Raw genomic sequence first — 21,517 nt, 5'->3', positions numbered from 1 at the left:
ATCCCTTGTAGATCAAACCAACAATGAATTTATCCTGCTAACAAGTGCTGTTTGTTTAGTTGAGGCTATTCAATGATAGACCTCCATGCTGTCACAAAGAAAATAAAATGACCATACTGTTACATTAGATGACATATTCAATCATTTCAGTGAACATGAGTAATGTAGTTTGTAGGGAACAAGTAGATTTCTACCGCTATAACAGGTTTTTTTAAATCAGTGTATTCATTTAACCACTGTTCAAGTTAGAGTAATTGTTGTTGCCAAAACTGTGATCATGATTATATTCTGAACATAATAAAAGCATTAGACCTGCTACCTACACCAGAAGTTTTGGTTTTATTTATCAGAAGAATATGTAATGAAACAAATAAGACATGGTCGCAGATTGCATGAATTAGCAGCTGCATTTCACAGCCCTACAGTAAATAAAACCTTATATAACCTGTCCAACCTTTCCTTGACTGGACTTATGACTATTAACATAGGTTATGATTAACACCTGTAATTACGGTTCAATGGGAGGCACTGTTAGCAGTTACAAAGTACAGTACATGACTCAGGGCCGGCCCAAGCCTCCATGGGGCCCTAAGCAAAATTTGATTTTGGGGCCCTCTATTACTGCCAATAATAATGATTATTGATCATTCACACACCTACTATAAACGTATTGTACTTATTCTACTCCGTCATTACGATTACATTTGTAAAACTAAATGTGAGAACTTTTTGTTGTAGTTAGATTGTAATCCAAAGTGATTAATGCCATGGAAACAGACACCAGATTTGCAAATTTACAGAAAAATCTTTCAATTAATATTAAGCAAAGTCAGCAACTCCCCCTACTGGCCACACAGAGAATCAATACATAAAACCTCAAAGAGCTGCCCGGCATATTTTACCAATATATGGTTTTTAATCTGAAATGGTAGCAAATTCAGCTACAAGAGCAGCCTGGGGTTGATTTACACTTAATATTCAAAGTGATATAGTACTAAGTGGGATACTGAATGTCATCTAGGCCAACTAAAAGTAACAAAATAAACCAATAATTTCCTGTAAACACAATCTGCTTTATTATTTTTTGTTTTAAATAAACTGCAACAGCAAATGTACAAAAACAGACAGTATTAAATACAATTAATAAAAAAAAATATCAGACAAATACTTAAATAATGATGTAAATCAACAGAGGCACCTGAAACAAGGAAACACAAATGGTTTATAAATAAAATATAAAGTAGTCTGACAGGAAAGAGGGACACTCAGCTGGGTCTACTGGCAGAGCTGCTGATCCCTGCTGCTAACTGGACACTGAAGAAGTAGATGAAACATCAATGTCGATGACCAAAGATGAAGGACCTATAGGGAAATTAAATTAATATTTTTGGACAAAATTATTCATCTCAGAATATTCTGCAGTACACTGAGCAATTATAAAGGCTGTTTTATTGTTAACTTACCAGGTACAGCTGAGTTAGCAGAAGACACAGAAGGGACAGTGGATGGAGCAGAGGATAGAGATGGACCTGAGATAAATAAAAACAACAACAAAAGCTAGCCATGTTATAGTCATATTACACTTGAAAATTATGCATCTTATTTTCTAAATAAAAAAGTACAGCTATAGCTTGTAATAAGAAAACAAACTGCCAGTGGAACAACTGAAAATGGCTTGAGAAGTTTTGAAATAATATGCATTTGTCTAAAAACATGTCCCTTGTCATATGATTATATCTTATATCTTATATTAAAAACAATATTCATCTCAGTATGTTCTGCAGTGCACTGAGCAATTAAAGGCTGTTTTGTTGTTAACTTACCAGGTACAGTGGGCACAATGGATGGAGCAGAGGATAGAGATGGACCTGAGATGAAAAACATGTCCCTTGTCATATGATTATATCTTATATTATTACATCTTAATGAGATAATTTGACTAGAAATTAAATATATATGGTGACAGTTTTTCGATCTCCTGATTCATCAGCCTTGGCTGCTCCTGAGGAGGTGGGTTGCTCCTGGGCTGAGTCAGTGCCTCTTCCAAAATACTTTAACAGTGGTCCTGGGAAAGTTTCATATAACGTAGGAGCATAATAGGGAGTTGATGTAAAAGGAATATGTTTATTTACTCACATAAATTACTGTGCTCTGCAGCAAACAATTGCAAACAACATACCTCAATTTATAAGTTAACTAAGTTAATTCATTAATGCAAAACCATATTGTTAGCAAACGTCACTGCGTTTGTAATTAACGTTAGTTATTAAACATTTGCTATTAAACGTTGTTATCAAAAACGTTGTTTTGATGCCAAAAAGCGACTGAGAATAAAACTGAGAATCAACTTATTCAAAGTATTACACAAACACAAAAACGTTAGCTAGCTAATTTGCTATTATAGGCTAACATAGTTGGAACAAAATATCAACAATAATTAGGGACTTTCCTAATTTGAGGAAACTTTTCAAAATCTCCTTGACACCAAATGTTACATTACCAAGACATACCTTTATCTTGTTGTTTTTCCTCCTCTTCCTTTTTCTTTTTTCTGGCCCTGAAGGGTAGATCCTTTTTTGCAACATTATTCACCTGCTCCTAGCTCCTGGATGCTCAGTGCGCACTGCACACGCTACTAGCGCAGCTCTGACATTTCGAGCAGAGAGGCAGTAGGAAGTAGTTTCCTACTGCCTCTCTGCTAACATAATATTATTGTTGTTTTTTTGTACAAAAACGCACATTTGATAATATATGAATCATCACCACTCACGCATGGAAAAAACTATTAATTACTTCTTTCTTTTTTAAGTCAATTGCTCTGCTCTTGGGGCCCCCTAGTGGTCACGGGGCCCTAAGCAGCTGCTTAGTTCGCTTATGCCTTGGGCCGGTCCTGACATGACTGAAGAATATGATTTCAACACCTTCATGTCTGTTCAACTTAAAGCACTTAACACAGTTGTCTTTCCATGTGGGCAGTTTTGATGACATATTCTCCTTTATTACAAAGGTACGTCCTCTCCCTCGTTCATTTAATGGTGTCCCCAATGAGTCGATTGAAGGCTTGTGACCACATTCTCCTTTCACTCTGACTTCCACAATGAAGCACTGGAGGGGAAAAAGAATCGTGAATTGCTCATATTGCAGAGGTTAAAGCAGAAACATTCTCAAAAATACACAATGTTGTCAGTGAGAAAAGTTAACAAAGGAAAAGTGTCTCAAATAAACTAGTTTCACATTTTCTCCAGAGGCTTCTAATAAGATCCTGAAATCAAGACAAACGGTTTTTTTCGTTCATTCTTGAGAAAAAATGGCTTTATTCATTAAGTGAACCTTCAGTTTGTTCACACATCTAATCAGTAAAGTCTGTGAAATTACTCTTTTTCAATGTTTTCATGAACACAATCACTTTGTTTGACACAGAATGTCAGCTATGTACAAGAAAAGAATCAATGATCTGTTTTTTTGATGATTATCAGGATAATTACATTTTTAGTCTACATTTCTTTATGTTTTCTTTATCATTTATTTTTAAATATTTTTCTCTGTTTCAGATGCTGAAGTGAACAAATAAATCAAAATAAACATTAAACTAAGATTTAGAATAAAGAGGAGTGAAGAAATGTCAGTAAAAGTTCAAACATTGTCATGAGCAGTGATAGCCTCCATGGATAAAAACATGCAGTAAAAGAGAAATTTAAAGAAACTCAATACATCATCAACAGAAGAGATGATGATAATAAAAAGTGTTGACAATCACAGTTTGATTGACAGGTGATCTCTGTGCAGTTCAGAAACAACAGAGACAAACCAAATGAAAAAATACAAACAGAATCTGATACATGAAGTCGGAAATGGTTTCTGTCTATTTGACTTTACAGAACTCAGCTGTGTCTCCATACCAATAAACCCTAACTCCAGCATAGAGAGGCTGAGTGAATGTGGTCTGGACTCTGTGGAGGAGAGTCATGGTTTCAGAGACGCTTTAGAAGGACAGAATACCTGCTCTGTGATCCAGGATGGAAACATCTTTATTATACACTGTGCACCTCACGGCTAAAGCAATATTTACAAATAAGTATCAGGATAGAAAATAAAGTGAGGACTCGTGAGGCTTTGCAGAGTTGTGATATTTACTATAAAAAAAACATTTTGATCCATCTGTGTAAGTTAATCAGAGGTCCCTCTCTTTACAGTCTGCCATGTCAGATGATTTCCCTACAGCAAAGAACAATGTGTGTACTGTAAAAAAGTAACTAGTACTCTTACTCAAATACTTCACTTAAGTACAATTTTGAGGTACTTGTACTTTCCATTTGATGCTACTTTATACTTCCTCTTCACTACATTTCAGAGGGAAATATTGTACTTTCTACTCCACTACATTCAGATGAAGATTTGACACAATGGATAATATAACAAGCTTTTAAAATACAACACATTGTTAAAAATGAAACCAGTCTTACAAAAAGCAGTGTGTAGTCTGGCTCACATTTCAGATGTCTATGAGTTGTTAACAGCTCCACTAAATAGTGATTTTCCCTCTAAACTTCTCACATGGTTTCATTTCAATAAATGTTCAAATGATCCAATATTTCACTAAAAATCAAAGATAAAGATTTGTGTCTCAGAGCTTTGTTTTTTCTTCTTTCCTCTCCCATTAATCATCTCACCACCCCTCACATTTATCTGCTGACCCTTTGGAGGGGCCCCACACCTACGTTGAGAACCACTGGACTAAACTAGCTACCTGTTTATAAAGTAGTGTAAACTAGCTCCACCTCCAGCAGCTACAACAGTAACATGCTGCTCTAAACCTGATGCTTCACTATTAATAATCTAATGATGTCATATATAATAATATATCAGTCAGAGGGACCAAACCCCTACTTTTACTGTAATACTTTAACTACATCACTCATAATACTGCAGTACTTTTACTGCAATACTTTAACTACATCACTCATAATACTTATGTACTTTTACTGCAATACTTTAACTAAATCACTCATAATACTTATGTACTTTTACTGTAATATTCTAACTACATCAAGCTCATAATACTTATGTACTTTAACTGTAATACTTTAAATGCATTTTCTACTTATACTTATGAACTTTTTACTTAATAACGAGTATTCATGCAGGACTTGTACTTATAATGTAGTATTTTTGATATTGCTCTATTCCTACTTTTACTTAAGGATCTGAATACCACCTTGGTGCGTTCACTGCTTCAAACTAGTTGGGACAAATATGTGCAGTTCAGGTTCTCACGTTGTTCTGAGTCATTCCCTCACATTTAAACATTCCCAAGAAAGTAAAAAAACAAAAAAAACAGGATTAAAAGCATACACGATAAATAATTAATCCCAGTAGCATTTAATGTGCTGTGATATTAAGAGAAGTAGAGGAGATGTTAGCCGTATCTAAAGTATAGTGTTGTTGTTTTCTACGGGAAGTGAACACAGCTCTTCCTATTGACCAGGCATCCCTTCCGGTAGATGAGGTCAACTTTTCCCCTAGATCCGCCATTTCAGTCCGGGAGTTTTCTTGTTGCACATTAGTTTAGATTATTTTGTCATATTTAAAACCTTTTTTAAGCAATTGGGTGTTGGGGTTTAGTTGCGCAACATTAACACAACCAACTTTAAACGTAGTAACATTACTCGGGGAGGATTGCTTAAGTCGTTTTTTTTTTGTTTTTTTTTTATTTATTTTTTTACATTTATTATTATTTTTGATTTCTTGCAGGAGCAGCGTTACTGAACCAAAGTTTTTTGTATGAGTTGCGGATAAGGAGAGGCAAAGGGGAAAAGGCCTCAAGCCTCGGACGGGATTTTAAAGCAATGGCCGGTAATTTTGATGCAGAGGACCGTGGTAGTTGGTACTGGGGGAGGCTGAGCCGTCAGGAAGCCGTGTCTCTCCTGCAGGGACAGAGACATGGCGTTTTCCTGGTGAGAGACTCAATAACCAGCCCCGGAGACTACGTGCTGTCCGTTTCAGAAAACTCAAAAGTGTCTCATTATATAATCAACAGCATCAGTAACAACCGGCAATCTGGCTCAGGTAATGTTGATTTTATTTATCACTTTAATCTGAGCTTTTTCTACTAGTATCTTTATGCAAATTCAGGATTTCTGGGGTTTTTTTACGCTCCGTGAACGCCGCGCCAAACTCCCCTTTACAAATCGTCTAATGTAACCAAATCTTCTTAAATAAGCACACAAATCTACACTTTGACACAAACATCTGAGTGTGTTCTATGTTTTCTGGTTGTCCTTTCAAATTCGGCGCTTTTACAACTAAAACATTTAGACTCAATTCAACCAAAAAAAGAAGAGACAACTTTTAACATGTGGGGTTAAGTTACAGGAGTCCAGCTGTTGAGACAGAGCATTTCACATTATTTTACTTTAATAAAAAAAGATTTATATATGTTGGGTAATGCAAATGTATCAGCTGAACTAGTTAAATAAAAGGAAATCATAAGATATAGTGTAGAGATTGTGCACTTTGTCATATAAGCAAAGTACACTTAAGTTGACTACTTTTTAAATGGAGTTTGGTGCAACTTTGTAGTTTAACTAGCTAGCCAGCAGCAACCAATCAAAGCTTCATTTATTCAATCATAGTGCTTGAGATGATTCATTTGATGTTGTCCTGACTGAGGGGTTGTAGGGGTAGGGTGGTTTGCAGGAGGGGTAGCTCAGAGGTAGTGGAGGTGAGGTGGGCTGCTGCTGCTGCTGCAGGGACTGAATGGAGCTGGGCAGGCCCGGCTGTCACAACTGGAGGATGACTGGTCAGATTGGCGTTTCAGGAATGTCTGTGATCCATCCATGTTGCACACACACATACAGACACACACACACACGGACACACAGCCCTGCTCACAACAGGTCTACCACTTAAAAAGCTGTTACACAATCCCCTAACTCTTTCCTTTCCTTTCCTTTGGGTAGTTTTATCAGTCTCCCCATCGTCAATCATCAGTGGCGGGCTGTCAGGGTGTCTATATTATCCCAAGAAAGAATAAAAACTGATCTAAGTCACAGTGTTCGAGTGTCTGTTGAAAGTAGAGCTGCTAGGATTAGACGCCAACCATTGAATTTGATTTTTTCCCCTCCAGAGAATAGTGGAAAATGCCTGTTTTTTAAAATGTATTAAAGCTCAAAGTGAAGTCTTCAGACTAAGGCCTGACCGATACTGGATTTTCAAGATAAGATATTCCTTTATTAGTCCCACCGCGATGGAGAAAGTAAAAAGTAAAATAGAACATATACATTAAAAAAATAATAATACAGAACAATACATAATAAGTACAAAAGCAACACACTGGTTGTAAGAAACAAACATACGTTAAAAAAAGTAAGAGAAAATGAAATTAACAAGATAAACTAAAAGAGGAAAAAGCTGGAGCGGCTACAACAGGCTGCCACTCAAGTTGCCGATATTAGGGAATTTAAAATATCAGATATCATTATATCAGCAGATAATCTTATATGTATATATGTATTCAGAGATTCAACTCTCACACTTTATATCCTTTAATGACCATTTAAAATCATGACTTATATCCTGGCCCATTCATTCATTCATTTTAGATTGGTGTGTTTTTCTTTTTCTTGCACTATTTTTTTTTGTTGTCTTTTAAGGGAAACAATATCTTGTTTTTTCATAATATATGAAAGTGTGTAAGTGTGTACAGAAATATCTGAATTTATAGAATATGAACATAAATACACTTATTTTTCTTCAAATGTTGCTACAAAACACTTGTGATTTTTAACAGTAATAAGTAATAAACTACATTTTTATATAAATGACATCAGTGCTCTGAAACCGTAAACTTCAATGGGAGTTTGATATGTATATATATTTAACTTGAAATGCTACCTATATATCTTTAAAAGAAAATATCAGCACATATCGGACAGTATAACCACCGATACCGATACATCCGTGATAGGCCAGTATCGGTCAGGCTCTACCTCAAACATCCTTTATTGCAGATTTATTGACTTATTTATGAAGCTCTAGTAGATTTTTTACAACCTGTGGGGATTTTGCTGGACTGTTTCCAGAGATGTAGATATCTGTGGTTGTAAGAGGCCATTGAGCATCACTGCTTTATAGCTGCAATATTAAAATTAACAGGATCTTTGTGCTAATGTGTTGTATCGCCTTGATTTTTCACACATTTAAATCACCAAATTACCCTTGCACTAGACATTGTGGTTATTTTTTTTATTCATAAAAGGTTTCTCATTTTAATTTCTAGAAGATTTAATAACATATTGTGTTTATAAAATTACATTAGCCCCTTTTTTTCATCTTCTGATTGACTGACGCCTCGGTTCATTCATTGGGAGTATTAATCCTCATCTTTTAAAGCATTTTCTCCCGTAAAACTGAAACTTTTATTGTTTGAAAAGATCTAAAATGACTTATAAATCCCACCTTCATGCAGGCAAAAACTAAGCCTGGACTCAATAGTCAAAGTTGAAACTTATTCTTTTATTTGAGAAGTTTTTGGACTATAATTGCAGTCATGGGTCATCAATGAGCCTCTTCATCTCCCTGCTGTGTCAGTGTTGGTGCCCACCTCACCATTGATATATCCAGATTGTCCTGAAAGATGCTTTTCAAATTTATTTTACAACTTGGAAACAAAGTTAAGATGAACATGTGAGGCATCTTGAGACGAAAGTTGTCTGCTCCTTTATCGCCTACACGTCGGGTTTAGTTGAGATTTTGAAAGATTTGATTGGACTTTTAGTGTGAATGCAAAGTTTAGATAACTACAGTAACTGCAGCATGTGTTGTTAAGTCGACTATAGGTGCTAATTTTTACTGGCGTCACGATTTGATTGGGTGAAGGGCTGAACAATGAATCAAAATGTTATCAAAATCGCAGTAGGAGGAGGTGCATTATTTATTAAAGGTGAAATGTGTGTAAAAATAACACTTTAAATGAAGTATTGTAATGCTGCAGAGATGTCCTGGACCACAAATCCCCACAAAAAAAATACACCATAATCATTTTAATGTATTTCAATGAGAATAATGGTGTACATTTTATAATTCTCTCTAATATCGTAAATCATATCACAATATATTGCAATATCAGTCAACATTTAGCTACTTTTTCATCAATTAACACGAGCAGTCAGATAATCGACCAGTACCTCAGTCTAATATAAGAAGCTGCATCTTTTAAATAGCAGTACAGTAAGTTTGTGCTTCCCATTAAGTTCATAAAATACAAAAATGTGTCCCAAATGTCCGCTTTCAAAATACTAGTTGTGTTTTTTTGTTTTAATTTATTATAACTTTTCTGCTGAACTCTGCCTCCCTCCTCTGTCCCCCCCCAACATATCCCCCCCCCCCCCCTGACCTGGACAATTAAATTATATAAATATCGATATTATATCAATATTGTGATATGTGACTAAATATCATCTTAGATATTGGATATTGTAATATCGTGATATGGTACATTTGTTGTCTTTTTCTGGTTTTAAAGGCTCAATTTCAGTAAAATGATGTAATTTTCCAAACTTAGCAGACTTTTTCTAGCTGTTTTATTATTTACCTTGACTCACTTGCTCAATATATCCACATTTACTGATGATTTTTTTTTTTTTATGAGAAGTGCCATGTGTAAATATTTTGTGAAATCACCAGTAGTCTTCCCTACAATATTATCACTATATTGATATCAAAGTATTTGCTCAAAAATATCATTATATCAGTACTAATTTCTTACTAATAATATTTCTTTGCATTTTATTTGTTTACTTTAAAATGTATTTAATTTAATTTATTATACTCAGTTATATTTTTTATTACACCTAAATTCCTCTCAACATACTGGTACTATTTTTATTTTATCTCCCATTGTTCTTTTTTTGTTGTTTTTTAGATACTGCAGTGCACTTTTGGAACACAGAGTATTTGTATTATTATTCATTACATATATATATATATATATATATATATATATATATATATATATATATATATATATATATATATATATATATATATTTGTTTTATTAGGACAACTTTTGGGTATTTTTAGTAATACTTTTTTATAAGTTTAATACGTTCTTTCCATTGGATAATCAGAGATGTGTTTCTATGTGAAGTTAAGTGTGGATGTAGCTGCTGTTAACCAAGCAATTTCCTTTAGAAGGATCAATAAAGTATCTATTATTATTATTTATTGTTTGTTTTGTTTTGTTTTTAAATTGATGTTCTTCTATTTTTTTCTACCCGCTTTGCTGCTGTAACGCTGTAAATTTCCCCATCGTGGGACAAATAAAGGATTATCTCATCTTGTCTTATATTAACATATAATAGTAACATTGGCTTAAAGAGAGCGACGTTGAGTTTCTAACTTTATAACGTTATTGTCCAGCTGAGGCCAGAAAATCAACAATCTGTGTTTAGTAGGTTAAACATTTGTGAAGGTTTTTTGTGTTATTTTAATCACACTAAAATCTGTCCATTAGAAATGAATTGTAGGGTCGGGGGTTGGCTTTCTTTATCCTTATCATGTAGGCTTTAATAACATTTCCAAACTCCTGATTATGTGTTGTTGCTGCTTTGCACATCTATTACGTAATAAGTTTTCCTGCAATCTGGTGCTTTTTGCATCTTATGAATATTGGTGTTTTTATTATTAGTTTTGTGTCTTTTTTTTAATGATTTTACCTTCATCCAACTCATTCGTTACCTTTCCACTCGCCAGGTTTGGCTCCTCCTCGGTTTCGGATTGGTGATCAGGAGTTTGAGGCGCTGCCGGCCCTACTGGAATTTTATAAGATCCACTACCTGGACACCACCACACTCATAGAGCCCATAAGCAAGGCCAAGCACGCAGGATTCATCAGCTCCGCCGCTGCTGGCCCCCCCCAGCAGCCCGACGAGGCTGAGTTTGTCCGGGCGCTGTTTGACTTTCCCGGCAATGACGACGAGGACCTCCCCTTCCGCAAAGGGGACATCCTCCGCGTTTTGGAAAAGCCGGAGGAGCAGTGGTGGAACGCCGCTAACCAGGAAGGCCGAGCCGGAATGATCCCCGTGCCTTACGTGGAGAAGTACCGGCCCGCCTCGCCCTCTTCCGCTGGCCTTGGTCCCCCGGCTGCGGGGACGGGACAGGGAGGTGTTGGAGGTGTAGCGGGCAGCACAGATGGAACAGGGGCCCCTCAGGTTAGCCCTCTGGGGGACCCGGGCCAGTACGCCCAGCCAGTGGTCAACACGCAGCTTCCCAACCTACAGAATGGGCCCGTCTATGCCCGAGCCATTCAGAAGAGGGTGCCCAACGCCTACGACAAGACGGCGCTCGCTCTGGAGGTAGCAAACCCCCCCCCCCCATTCCCTCATCATTTATTTTTCTCCGAGGCTGTCCCTCTATTCACTGTTAACCTCCTTTTTTTCAGTTTTTCTTTTTCTTTTTTTTTGGGTCTCAGCGAGCGTAGATTGTCCCGATCTGTTAATGGCTTACTCATGCATGTGAGCGTCCACACAAAGTATCTTTACAAATGCAAGCTGACAGCGCACACGAAGATACTCACAGCGGAGATGGCTCTGTAGAGAGAAAGGCGGGCGGGCGCGCGCGCGCGCGCACACACACACACACACACACACACACACACACACACACACACACACACACACACACACACACACACACACACACACACACACACACACACACACACACAGATCCTTTACAATGGCCCGTTTCTGTACGTTGTGGCCCCGATGGGAGTAATGTGAGCGCTGCGTTGTACTTCATTACCACTGGAGCCCCGGCAGTAACAAGGCACGTTGTTTTTCTCCGAGTGTTCGCTCAAAACGGTAAATAAGATGCCAAACAATAGGCAGAAGTTAATAAAGACAGTTTGTCATCATCTGGGTTATTGTGAGTCCTTGGAGACCGTTCGACTGTTTACGTCATTCAGCAACACACTGTTAACAAACCAATGGATTAATGAGCCTCGCCTGTGAACTCACAACTCAGAGTTCATGGATTAAATGTATTTAAGAAGGAGGATTTTTTAGGCAATTTATCCTGAGTGACCGCAGGGAGCTAGCAATTAGACGTTGTTTTATTTAAATAATGTCAGCATGTGAACTTTGGCTGACGGGCCAGCAAGGTAGTGATTAGTCCTGATACAAGACGCACTGTGTATATTTAGTCAAGACTAAATTAACTTTCTCTCAAAGACTCCTTCTCCCGACTGGTTTCCATCAGTCATATGTACAGCGGGGATTTTTTTATTTAAGGATACGTTTGCAATTCTTTCTCAGAGTCTTTCCTAAAACAATAGTCAGTGTTGGGGAGGAACTAGTTAGATATAATGTGACATAATTTAATTACATAAATAAATGTAAGTGTAATCCGTTACAGTTACTGATGAAAATGTTGAAGATTACAAAGGAGGTTACATCTGAAGTCAGACCTTTAAGATTTTGCTCAGGAGGGTTTTTCCCTCATTTTCTTAATATTTAACAAACATATATTGCTGTTTTTAATTTCTTGAAATCAATATTTTTCATATTTTATAAGTAAATAATGACGAGGGCTTAAATAATGTCACAGTACCAATTAATCCCATGCCAGACTTTTGACTTTTTTCACCAAATATCTTTATTTAATATTCCAAAATCTACATGAACAAATGAATACATTTTCAAATGAGAGATAAATCTTGCTTTATAAGAAATGATCTCCCTTATAAATTATGTCAGTGTCCATAAAAAACACCTGAACTTAGATTTTGGTGCTTAATGGGAACATTTACATTACTTATTACATTTCAAATAGAGTAACTAGTAATCTGTCACAAAATCATCCCTCCTGTTCATACCGATCATGAAAAGATCCTCTTCAAACATCCTTACAATGTAAGCGATGGAGGACAAAATCCACAATCTGAATTTGGAGCAAAAATGTATTTAAAGTTTATGTGAAGACAAGATGAAGCAATGTTCATTGTTGATTTATCTGCAGATTATTTTCATTTTATTTACGCGATGTCAGAAAATAATAATAAAAAATCCCCAGATGACATCTAAAAATGTCCAAAACTCTAATAAATTCAGGTTTTTATCATGTATGCCAATAAAAATCATTAAATTATCCCCTTCTGAGAAGCTAAAACCAGTAATATTTGGGCATATTACTTTGCGATAATCAAAATCAAATCAAAGTTTCCTGTTAAGCTTCAGTGGAAGGATTACTTTGAAAGCTGTCGACTTTATTTCACTCATTTGGCTCCATATTAGCTTCAAATAAAGTTAAATACATTTCTTTCTTTTTGGCTCATTCTTTAAACTCAGGAAGAGCTGCTGAAGAGTCAAAGCTGAGTATATTTAAAAATAATTTCATACATTTTTAAGACCTAGCGTGCGTTGGCTTGATAGCTACTTTTTTTAAATTTCTTTTTTAGACACCAACTTTTAAACACACAGCCGCTTCTTAAATCCTCCACTTGTCAGCCGCCGTGGCTCTCTCGCTTGCAAGCCCTGTTTATTCGAGTCTTCTCAACGCCACCGTTTTGTTTGAATTAAGGTGTGTGTGTGTGTGTGTGTGTGTGTGTGTGTGTGTGTGTGTGTGTGTGTGTGTGTGTGTGTGTGTGTGTGTGTGTGTGTGTGTGTGTGTGTGTGTGTGTGTGTGTGTGTGTGTGTGTGTGTGTGTGTGTGTGTGTGTGTGTCACTGTAGTTAAAATTCACAGCGACCGCACACACAATGTTTTCACTGGAGATTAGGATGCTGGTCCTTATCTCCAGTGAAAACATTAATACATAATGGAGTGAAATTAAATCCTATTTGTTTGCAGCTTTTACACGTCGGCAGATTGGCACAGTTTATAACTCAAGTTTCATTTCAGAAGTCAGTTCATTCATATTAAAGCGCTTCCACTGACAGTATTACAGGACATTAAGTCATGAAGTGTGCGGTGTCGTATTGTTTCTGTGTGGTTTTGCTGTCCTGTAGTTGATGGGTCAGTCAATTTTACGTCAATACTTTTCTTTGTGTGGGCATTTCAGTCATTCCAGCTTTTATTGATGAGTCTGACTCGTATGAACTCATTCTGTCAGTTTATCCTAAACTCAGAGAGTTTGTATAATGTAATATAATCTTTATATTATATGTTGGATATAGATTCAGTCACTTCATTTATACAGCACCTTTTGTTTTTTATTTAAAGCAATTGAAAGGGTTTTACAAGTGCACAGACACAGAGATACAAAGATAAAAACACAGAAAAATTGTAGATTTAATAATAGATTAGAATGAAAAGCATTTCATAAAACATACTTTAAAAAGAATGAACCGAATGAGACGACAAAAGATAAGTAAAGGGTTAGAGAAAAGGTAAAAGGAAATGTGTGTGATTAAAGTCAATTTGAGAGATTAATTATGTGATAATTAAACCATAACATTATAAGACACTACTAAGAAGGCAGCCTTAACAGATCAGTACTGTCAGTTCCTTCAGTTTATATTAACTACATATATGGGTCAGTGATATATAAGGGTTGGCAAGATGAGCAATTCAAAAATATCTTAAAATTCGTCTTAAAAGCAGCATCAGGTTCGTTAAAATGTACATTTTGTATTTTTTGTTGGTTTTATGTCATTTGAAATGACATTTGCACCATTTTTTACCAAAAGACTGAATGCTCCTGAAAATGTCAAATGGTGTAGCCACAAAAGAATGATAAATATTAAATATTTGATTCACCTACAGTGTATTTAAGTGGACTTATACTAATAATTACTAAATGTTTCCTGATCTCCAGGATCCCCCAGATTTAAATGTAATATTTAGAACAATTGTATTCCATTACCTTTATTTAATATAAAAAGTTATAATGTAAGATCATGCCAAACTAGTTGATATGGTGTTTATTGAGAATTTAATGTTTCTAAGCAAGTTGAATTATTTGATACAGTTTTTATGGTTACACCACTTAGACATTTTTGCCATAATCCTCTAATATATTCTCTCAAAATGGATTAAAAGCAGACATTTGATGCTGGGTCCACAAAAAAAGAATGTGTGCAAGTTATTCATACGTTTATTTTCATTTATCTTTAAATTTGACTAAACCACATGGACACATATAAAACCATCATTGACCTTTTATATATGTTGTCTTTTGGCAGGTGGGCGACATGGTAAAAGTGACCAAGATCAACGTTAACGGCCAGTGGGAGGGCGAGTGCAAAGGCAAGCGAGGCCACTTCCCTTTCACCCACGTCCGACTGTTGGAACAACACCATCCTGATGACGAGAGCTGAGAAACACAACAGCACACTCCCAATCACTCGACAGTGTCCAGCACATCCCTTCCCTTCGGTCTTTTTTTAATTTTATTTTTGTCATCATGCTCAGAATGAAAGATTTATATAAGCACACAGTTTATGAACCTTTTTGAGCTAAAGCCGGTCAGCAGCTTCTGATCTCCGCCAATGCAAGACGTGACGATGGCCGTCGGTCTCACGAAGAGTTTACACTACGGTCAGACTGATATCGGTTTGCTTATATTAGCTTTTGACGTCCTCTCTGACCACAGCCACTTAAAAATTCTCTGACGCCTGCAGTGACATATTCCTCGCATGCAGGAAGATATAGCAGCATTTATTTGTTAAATATTTATTATGACGAGATAAACAGTTAGTCTAGCTGAATCTTTTAAGTATTCCATAGCTGTAAACCTGTTTCATGGACATTTTAACAGCATTTTAATGAGCAGGTAAAGAGATGAGATGGTTTGTAAGGTTGCTTTCACATCTGTTTGATGGAGTTCAAATTAATTCAGGTGATTTTTTTTTTTTTTTTACATGTTTGATTCGGTTGATTTTGGCTGATGTTATAAGCTGTTAATCGGCAGCTTTTTGGTGTGGACAAAACAACTGGACAGTCCTTTTTTCAGCCTTGTTTCTACCCATTTGTCATTATTTATGACACTTGAAGCCTGGTTACAGTCTTGACTAATATCTAAAATAATGCAAGTGTTGTTTTCAGTTGCTGACATTTGACTGTCACTAAAATAGTAGCTTAACAACTGACAGAATATTAATCTCTAACTATTTTGACAACAAACAAGAACACCAAATATTTTCTGTCTTCAACTTTTCAATGTGATGATTTAATGCTTTAATCTTCAGGTTTGAACCTTTGCTTGGTTAAAACAAGACATCTGAATAAATCCATCACCTTTGACTCTAGGAAAGTATTTTCTGACATTTTATAGACCAAATAATAAAAGGAGAAAATATTTTTCCGGTTAATTGATAATGAAAAGAATCGCTTGTTGCTGCCCATCACCAAAACTGTCCTATTGACGAGTTACCTGTCAGTCCATATCAACTGTCACAGCTTTTTGCTTGTTTGAAATTAGTCAGTGTGAACAAGAAATAGACCACAAACACAACAACACGTGTCGTTTTATGACCAAATCAGTCAAACTACAGATGTGAAAGCAACCTAAGGAGCTTTTAGACATTTGTGCTATTTCTTCACCAACAAGTGGACGTGGTTAGATAGAAGCTGCTCATTTTGAATGCAATGAAAAACCTGGGAAATTATTCATTTTTTTAAAGAGTTTGAATACTGGAGAATAAACGCCAGAAACCGATATCAGTCGAACCCTTGTTTTCACACCTCCAGCCCAGTATTGAAGTCTGCAGCACACATACACAGCAGCCTACTGTTCCCTTCCTGTGATATCTATCCACCCCAAACCCACTACATTACTTTTTTATTTTTTATTGTTACACAGAAGGGAAAAATAAAAAAACACAGGAGACAAAACACTTGACATCTCTCACAGAATCATGAATCAGTGAGTTTTTGTAGTGCTCGACTGTGAACTTCGGAGTGAAACGAACAAAAACACAAAGACTTTTCATGATGACTCCGTCTTGCAGAGAAGGACGGTCCTCCTTGCAAAGACAACTTCACCAATACCAACTTATTACATACCACACTACAAACCAAGTCCTCTTTTTTTGTACTAAAAGTGGAAAATATTATGATAGAATTGACTATATATATATACACACCTTACATGCTAAATACTGTAAACATTTGTTCCTTCCTTTATATTTGATTTTCTTTTTTTGTTACCAGAGACTGTAAACCTTTATATTATTTTATGTTCCTCTTGTTTAAAAAAAAACAAAAAAAAAAACACTATTGAGTGCCAACATGGATGACTTCAAATGCAGCCATGTGAAAGAACAAGAGACGCAGCGTTTGAAGCAGAAAGGAAAGTTTCCCCCTGAGGCTGTTTTTTTTTTCTTTCTTTTCTTAAATTTATAAAAATGAAATGAGAAAGGTCTTTTTTTTATTTTTGTCTTCCAGCAGGGTTGTTATGACATTGTCACTCTTGAGATGCTTTAAATATAAAATCCACCCTAAAAACACTAATGCTATTACATTTGTATGTATACCTTTTTAAAAAAAAAAAAAAGAAGCAGACATTATGTCACTGTCATTTCCAGTGCTGTGTTTGACATTTTGCTATCGGAATGTTCGTCATCAGCTTTTTTCCACATTTAATACACAAGCTGTGATTTATACGTAAAGCTTTTAGGATATGGCAACAAGTATGCAGAGTCAAACCAACAATTAATTAATAACTTACAAGTATTGTGTGTGTGCATCCAAAGCCTGATATATATCTTACTCCTCTGTGCTGTAGAGCTCTGTCGTTGTCCAAAATGCTATTAAAAACGTCTCAGTGAGCAACAACGCTGCACTGGGTGACATTTACCGTCATTATGAAGATTATGGTCATGTTAGTTTATTAAGAAACGGCTCCGAAGTTGATTAAGAGTGATCACATTTTCAATTTCTAGAGAGTTGTTCCTTATTCTTTGACTCCTCTGTGCATTCTGTTAACGGCGCTTCATTAGCTTGTTGTGCTACATATCGCAACCTCTTCACCCCCTTAGTAAAGTTATATACATTTTATAGTGTAGAATAAAGTCAAAAGGTTGTGATGTGTCATATAACAAGTAAGCAAAGCATTATTAATATAGCACATGTTCAGTGGAGTCTGCATTACACAGAACTACTCTCCTGAAACTTAAAAAAATAAAGAGATCGCTGTTATTTGTCTTTAAAGCCGTTTTCAAACAGTAATGTTCAGCAGTAATGTGTGTTTTTTAAATGGTTTTTTGGACATCAAAAGTCTACGGCACAGAAAGAATAAGATATATCAGGCATCACTTTTAAGTAGATCAGTTCATTGTTGGTTTGTCTCTGGTGACAATAAGTAAAACAGAGAATCACCAGCACACTGAGCATCAGGTCAATATGAAAGCAAAGCAGAAAATGGTCTTTTACTGTATGAATTTTTAACTCTCTTTGGTTAAATGTCCCAATATTTTGTTTCAGAATGCGTCCTTTTCCTCAGGCAGAGCAATCACTAACTTGTTGGTGTCTTTATTATAACATTATGTCCATTGTAACTCTGAGTAAAGCAAGTGAACACTTAAAAATGGTTATAAAATGTGGTAAATGAGTGTAACCAGTGTCAATAACACAAATCATCCTGTGGTTAAAGTCTTATTTTTAATATATCAAACTACAATTGGTTGTACCTTTTTTTTTTTTTTTTTTTTTACATATTCTTTTGCCTATGATGCATGAATGAAATGGATGTCTTGAATATTAGGCAGTGCTTGAACTACAATAGGAACAGGGGTGAGTGACGAACCTCAACTGCACATAGAAGTTGGTTGTTTTTTGTTTTATTGTCAGCCACCAGGGAGGATCTGCTGATTAACGTCCTCTCTACCTCACGTCTGCTGTCAATAAAGTAAAGGTGGGATGAGGGGGGGAGGGAGAGTTTCAAGTAGGAACTTAAAGGCCTGAAGCTCAATCAGTCAGTATTGCTTTTTTTAATGAATAAAAGACAGCCAAATGGTTTCTGTAGCACTCGCATATTTACGTTTTTATCTTTGTGCTTTGAAAGTTACAAATTCCAACATTGTCCGATTATAGTCAGATATGGAGACAATGCCTATGCACAAACATTCATTCATTCATATGCCATTTCACTTCACACACATACACACAAACTGGTATTTATAATAAAGAATGTATGATGAGAAAGTGTACACATCGCACATAGATCAACATAGCATACACATGGTTAACTTTTGCAAGATGTGTCTGATTTAGTGTAAAGATCAAATCAAAAGTAAGCTGAGACTGAAATTCATTTAGGTTGTAAAGCCCTACTGTATCTGCAATCAAAGGCAGATTTAATAATGAATTTATTTGGTGTGCCGTAAATTGTTCTAGCTGTATGTGGTTGAAATTGTTGGTTTGTACACAGTGGATTAAAGGTGCATCTGTCCAATTATAGTTAAATGCACCTGTGCACAATTTCAGAGTGCACACTACGGATATTTCTGACTTTTGTATGAACACAGAACGTTTGTCTTTACTATAATGTCCAAAAATGTGGTCATGAGTTTACATTGTGTTTGTAATTGTGAAATTATTCTTTTTTTTGTTTTGTTATTGAGATTCAAATTTAAGGCAATTATGTTTTTGTATGCTACGTTAATCATATTTTTTATTACAGTGATTTATATTTAATAATAATTTTGAGCCACACCTGTCGGTCAAATACAGTCCAGTATGAATAAATACATGCGATGGTTCAAAGCCCCCATATTCCTTATTTTTTCATATTTTGAACTCAGCAAAAATATTGAAATTTAGCACACAAACACACACAGTGGTTAACGTAATGATAAAAGCCAGTTATTTGTAGGTTACATTATTTACAGCTAATACAGAGTGTCTGTAGAGCTTATATAGATATAATGGTGGCCAGTTAACGCTAAATGACTGAAATGTGCCGCTGCAAATCAGGTATGATAGTGATTTTGGGGGAAAGTGTAATGCTTAATCTGGTATATAATAATAATCTGGTGTCCAAAAACATAGAATAATTTAACATATTTAGACAAAAACTGATTTTAGGATCACATCTAAATTGAAAATGCATTAAATTGTGTCAGCTGTCATGTTTAGTTACAGTTTTTGCATGATTTGACATCGGTTGCATATCAAAAAGGCGACATTTTAAATGGCGTTTGTTGCTTTCTGCCACATTTTCTGCAATCTTTTTTCGTTGGTTGTGTTTCACAGGCTGGTCTATCCATTTAATACTGGTACCACTTCATTGTTTTTTCTACTTTGTTGTAACGCCTTTTATGCAAAGAATAATCTGGGTATCTGCAGATGCATGGCACTGAACTCCCCCCCACCCCTCGATTGTTGCCTTTGAGAACACAGATTATTTCTTATTTATAACGTTATTGTAACTCGTAAGCAGTTAGTTGAGGACCAATGAATGCTTAAGAAGTGTTTTTTTTCTTTCTTCCCTTTTAGACAATACCACTGATGACCCTTATAATATGCACCTTATCTCCTCTACAGCTCAAGAAAGAAAAATGCATTAAGTCTCACCATGCCAAATAATGTTTAATTGTTCTTTTATTCTTATTTTTTCTCCCCACAATGATCAAATATGTTTGCCCTTTGTGCCATTCCACCCCAAACCTTTGAAGAGGACAGGATCAAGCAAAATAGGATTTTCTTTGTTTTCTGTTTTGTTTTAAGAGATTGTACAATGTGTCAAAGTGTTATGAAAAATATATTATTTGAAGTTAAAATTTTACCCTTTTATTTTCTGTAGCATGTAATGTGTTAATATACCTAGTCAATAAAAAAAATGTACCAAATTCTCAGTTTGGGGCATTACTGTTTCCATGTGGTGAGTTTATTCTGTTGAATTACATCCAGTGTTTTACTGTTCATGTTCAGTTCAGAGCTAACTTTGCAATACGCTGACGTGAAACTGAACTTTTTGAAGCACTTAAGACTAACCGAGGACTTCCAGAGAGGATTTGCGGTCTCGTGATGATGAAGTAAACCATCGCAATAATGTAGAAACGAAGAGGAGAATGTATAGTGGGATTGAACAGTAATATTAAGGGTTAAATGAAGGTGTGTCCCTGGATCTTATTATGGATGAATGTATGTATGCTGTACTACACTATTGCACCATTGTGATCTGTTGAGCAACACTGCAGAAAATAAATTTGAATAACACATCGTGCAATATATATTACATTTGAGACGTACAGTATAATCAACATTTGAATTATGTTCAATTAAAAGTGGAAAATGCTTAGCAAAGTGTGTTATATAGGTATACAATAAAATGAAACTTGGGAAACTCTACTACATCAAGCTCATAATACTTATGTACTTTTACTGCAATACTGTAACTATCAAGCTCATAATACTGTACTGTAATAATGTATTTTTGCTTATGTAGGAATGTTCATGCTACTGCAATACTTTTTTACAATGGATAATATAACAATCTTTTAAAATACAACACATTGTTAAAGATGAAACCAGTCTTACAAAAAGCAGTGTGGAGTCGGGCTCACATTTCAAATATC

The 21,517-nt window shown here is 35.6% G+C and overlaps 1 protein-coding gene across 1 annotated transcript; it reads left to right on the top strand.

The window, feature by feature from the left end:
* Positions 1 to 5,550: 5,550 nt before the first annotated feature.
* On the top strand, positions 5,551 to 18,852 carry LOC133993508 (adapter molecule crk-like). Its single transcript, XM_062432491.1, has 3 exons — positions 5,551 to 6,066; positions 10,754 to 11,355; positions 15,182 to 18,852. The coding sequence occupies exons 1-3, from the start codon at positions 5,847 to 5,849 to the stop codon at positions 15,314 to 15,316; spliced, it is 957 nt and encodes a 318-aa protein (XP_062288475.1). The 5' UTR covers positions 5,551 to 5,846; the 3' UTR covers positions 15,317 to 18,852.
* The last annotated feature ends 2,665 nt before the right edge of the window (positions 18,853 to 21,517 follow it).

This window comes from Scomber scombrus, chromosome 14, assembly GCF_963691925.1.
Source record: "Scomber scombrus chromosome 14, fScoSco1.1, whole genome shotgun sequence".
In the NCBI taxonomy this organism is placed as follows: Eukaryota; Metazoa; Chordata; class Actinopteri; order Scombriformes; family Scombridae; genus Scomber; species Scomber scombrus.
This window is presented reverse-complemented; position numbering and strand designations above follow the sequence as displayed.